The 2,791-nt window shown below is 45.0% G+C and overlaps 1 protein-coding gene across 1 annotated transcript; it reads right to left on the reverse strand.

Moving 5' to 3' along the window:
• Positions 1-1,143: 1,143 nt before the first annotated feature.
• On the reverse strand, positions 1,144-2,550 carry LOC122643249 (UDP-glycosyltransferase 88F4-like). Its single transcript, XM_043836890.1, has one exon. The coding sequence runs from the start codon at positions 2,548-2,550 to the stop codon at positions 1,183-1,185; it is 1,368 nt and encodes a 455-aa protein (XP_043692825.1). The 3' UTR covers positions 1,144-1,182.
• Positions 2,551-2,791: the final 241 nt, after the last annotated feature.

Below are 2,791 nucleotides of genomic sequence, written 5' to 3' on the forward strand. Positions count from 1 at the left end.
CATTTTTTTTTTGTATTTTATTTGGCTCAAGTAATCGAAGTCGTCATTGGAGCTTCTGATATTGTAGAAGTTCTCTCAGACCATACTTCAAATGCCATTGTCGTCCAAACATTTCTTAAAAAGGAGAGGATTGACGACTATTTATTCTCATATCAGCCGTCTCCCCAACAACCTATAAATAGAAGTAGGGGACGACCAAAGCGGCTGCCCTTTCTCACACACATAACCCTAGCGGTTCTATGGACCCGTGTCATCCCTTTGTTGGGCGCATGGATTAGGCGATCTTGTTAATTAAATCTCCCACTCGCCCCCACAAGACTCATCAACACAATCGTTCATGTAAGCTTCTCTCTCTCGTACGTGTATCTCTTCATATGATAAATGGGATGTGTGACCTAACGAGATAAAACAAGGTAGGAGTGCTATATCAAGCTTCCATCTAACCAACATAGGACATCACTGATAAACAATTTTGAAATACCTCTAACGATCCAACTATACCATATTTAGCATTCTCAATCCCTCATGATGAATAATGCTAATCCCAAATATGTAATGTACGCATAACTATATAAAAAATAAATGGAAAATACAAGAAATCGTGGAGCAATAAGTCAAAAAACAAAAGTGTATCATCGAATGGTCTTCCTTGAGCCCCTTCATATCAAAATGAGATCGTGGCTGGAATAAGCTTAAAATCATCAGATAAGTATTCATCGCTTCAATCCGATGTAAAGCATTTGGTACATTTACTCAATTGGTTCTTGATCTCGACATTTGGAACTCTTTGGGATCTATAATTTCATCTCTCCAATTCTTTCATTTCTTTTTTTTTTATAGTCAGGTCCAAAAAAAACCCCTAGAACATGTGGGGTCCATAACTTTATCTTTTTCCACCCTTTTTGTCCGTCAAACAAACATGCCTGATTGGAAAAATTGAGAAAGGGTTACCACCATTATATGTATAATATATAGTGATAAGAAATGCTATCCGGTGCTACAGCGCGGTGTGTACCCATGCTCATGTACGGTTGCACATAAAGTGATCAATGCATCTCTGGTCCTTTCCGTGCGACTGTACTTAGGCGAAGGTACACGCGGTGTTGCAACATCAATTCATTTCCCAAAAAAAAAAAAAAAAAAACCCCACAACTAAGACAAGGATCTGACTATCCCGAGTTGTCATCCCCGACTCCATGACTCGGCAAGCTCGGTAAAAGCAGTCTGAGAGGACCCACCCTCCGCCCACGCAGCCAAAGCCTTCTCCGTTATCTCTCGACAGCGTTTGCTAATCTCTCTTCCGTCCTCCGACTCAATCAGCATTCTGACTCGCTTCTCAACCTCGGCAGCAACCGCAAACTCATCCTCTTCCGCTGCCTCCATTGGCAATGCCACCCTCATCTCCTCCACCAAAACCTCCTTATTCATATGCTGCTCTGCATAGAGCGGCCATGCCACCATTGGCACCCCAGCACACACAGCTTCCAAAACAGAGTTCCACCCGCAATGAGTCACGAATCCACCCACCGATTCTCGGTTCAATACCTCCACCTGCGGCGCCCATGACTTCACCACCAAACCCCTGTCTCTGGTCCGCTCCAGAAATCCCTTAGGCATCACAGCTTCAAGATCGAAATCCATGGTGGATATCGAAGACAGCCTCCTTGATTTATCGTCGATTGGTGGAGGGTTCTTCACCACCCACAAGAACCTCTGTCCACTCCTCTCAAGTCCAACAGCGATCTCTTCAATCTGCTTCACTGAAAACACGCCACGGCTGCCAAAACACAAGAACATAACGCTCCGACTCGGTTGCTTGTCAAGCCACGACAAACAGTCGGCCGCACCAGATTGATCTCTGGGTTCTGCAACCACTGGTCCAATACAGAAAATGGCCGGCGCTTGATTCCTGACCGCCTTGATTGCCTTTGGTTCTAGTGCCTCAATGGTATTTGTTATAATTCCCCTTGATTTGAGGAGAAGCATACCCAGATCCAACATCATATCGTAAAACTTGTTATTCCGATCGAGTAAATTTGGCCCCATTTGTGAAGCTCGAATTGGGGGCAATCCTGGGATTTGGAGAACAGTAGTGTTGCCAAGCTCTCTGAAGCTCTTGTTCGTCTGGTTATGGAGGTTTGGGAGGTGAAGGATCATGGCAACAAAAGAGGCGCCAGTGGGAAAATAGTAGTAAAGAGGGATGTTCAGCTCAGTGGCGACAGGGAAGGCTGGGTTGCATAAGAAATCGATCACAAGGGCTGCAATGGAGGAGGTTTCAGAGATGGTTTGGAGGGTGTGGAGAAGATTTGGGTTGTTGAGGTGAATTGATTCGAAGAATAAGACCGGTCGGTGGGGAGTGGGTGATGATGGATGGGAAGGAGGGTTGGGAAGAGCAGGTAAGCGATGGAAGGTTATTGAAGGGTCTGTGTTAGAGACATGATCGATATAAGGATCAATGGCGGCGGCCCTGTTAAAGTAGCCTGAAATGAGGACTGTGAGGGAGAAACGTTGGTTGTAGTGGCGAAGGATAAGCTTGCCCAGCTCAACCATAGAGACTAGATGGCCGATGGATGGGACTGGATAGAAAACTACAGTGTCTTTCATTTTCTTCACCTTCCCTTTCTCTTTCTCTTCGTGTATAATCAGAGTTTATCCTCAGATATCGGACTCGAAGGAAGAAAGACAATGCAATGAAAAGGGAAGGTGAAATGTGAGATGTCAAGTGGGACTGATAAAGATCCTGTGCAGCTCTTTGCCCGGGCTGCACAAAGTGTTGCATCAAATCCGACTT

This window comes from Telopea speciosissima, chromosome 10, assembly GCF_018873765.1.
Source record: "Telopea speciosissima isolate NSW1024214 ecotype Mountain lineage chromosome 10, Tspe_v1, whole genome shotgun sequence".
NCBI lineage: Eukaryota > Viridiplantae > Streptophyta > Magnoliopsida > Proteales > Proteaceae > Telopea > Telopea speciosissima.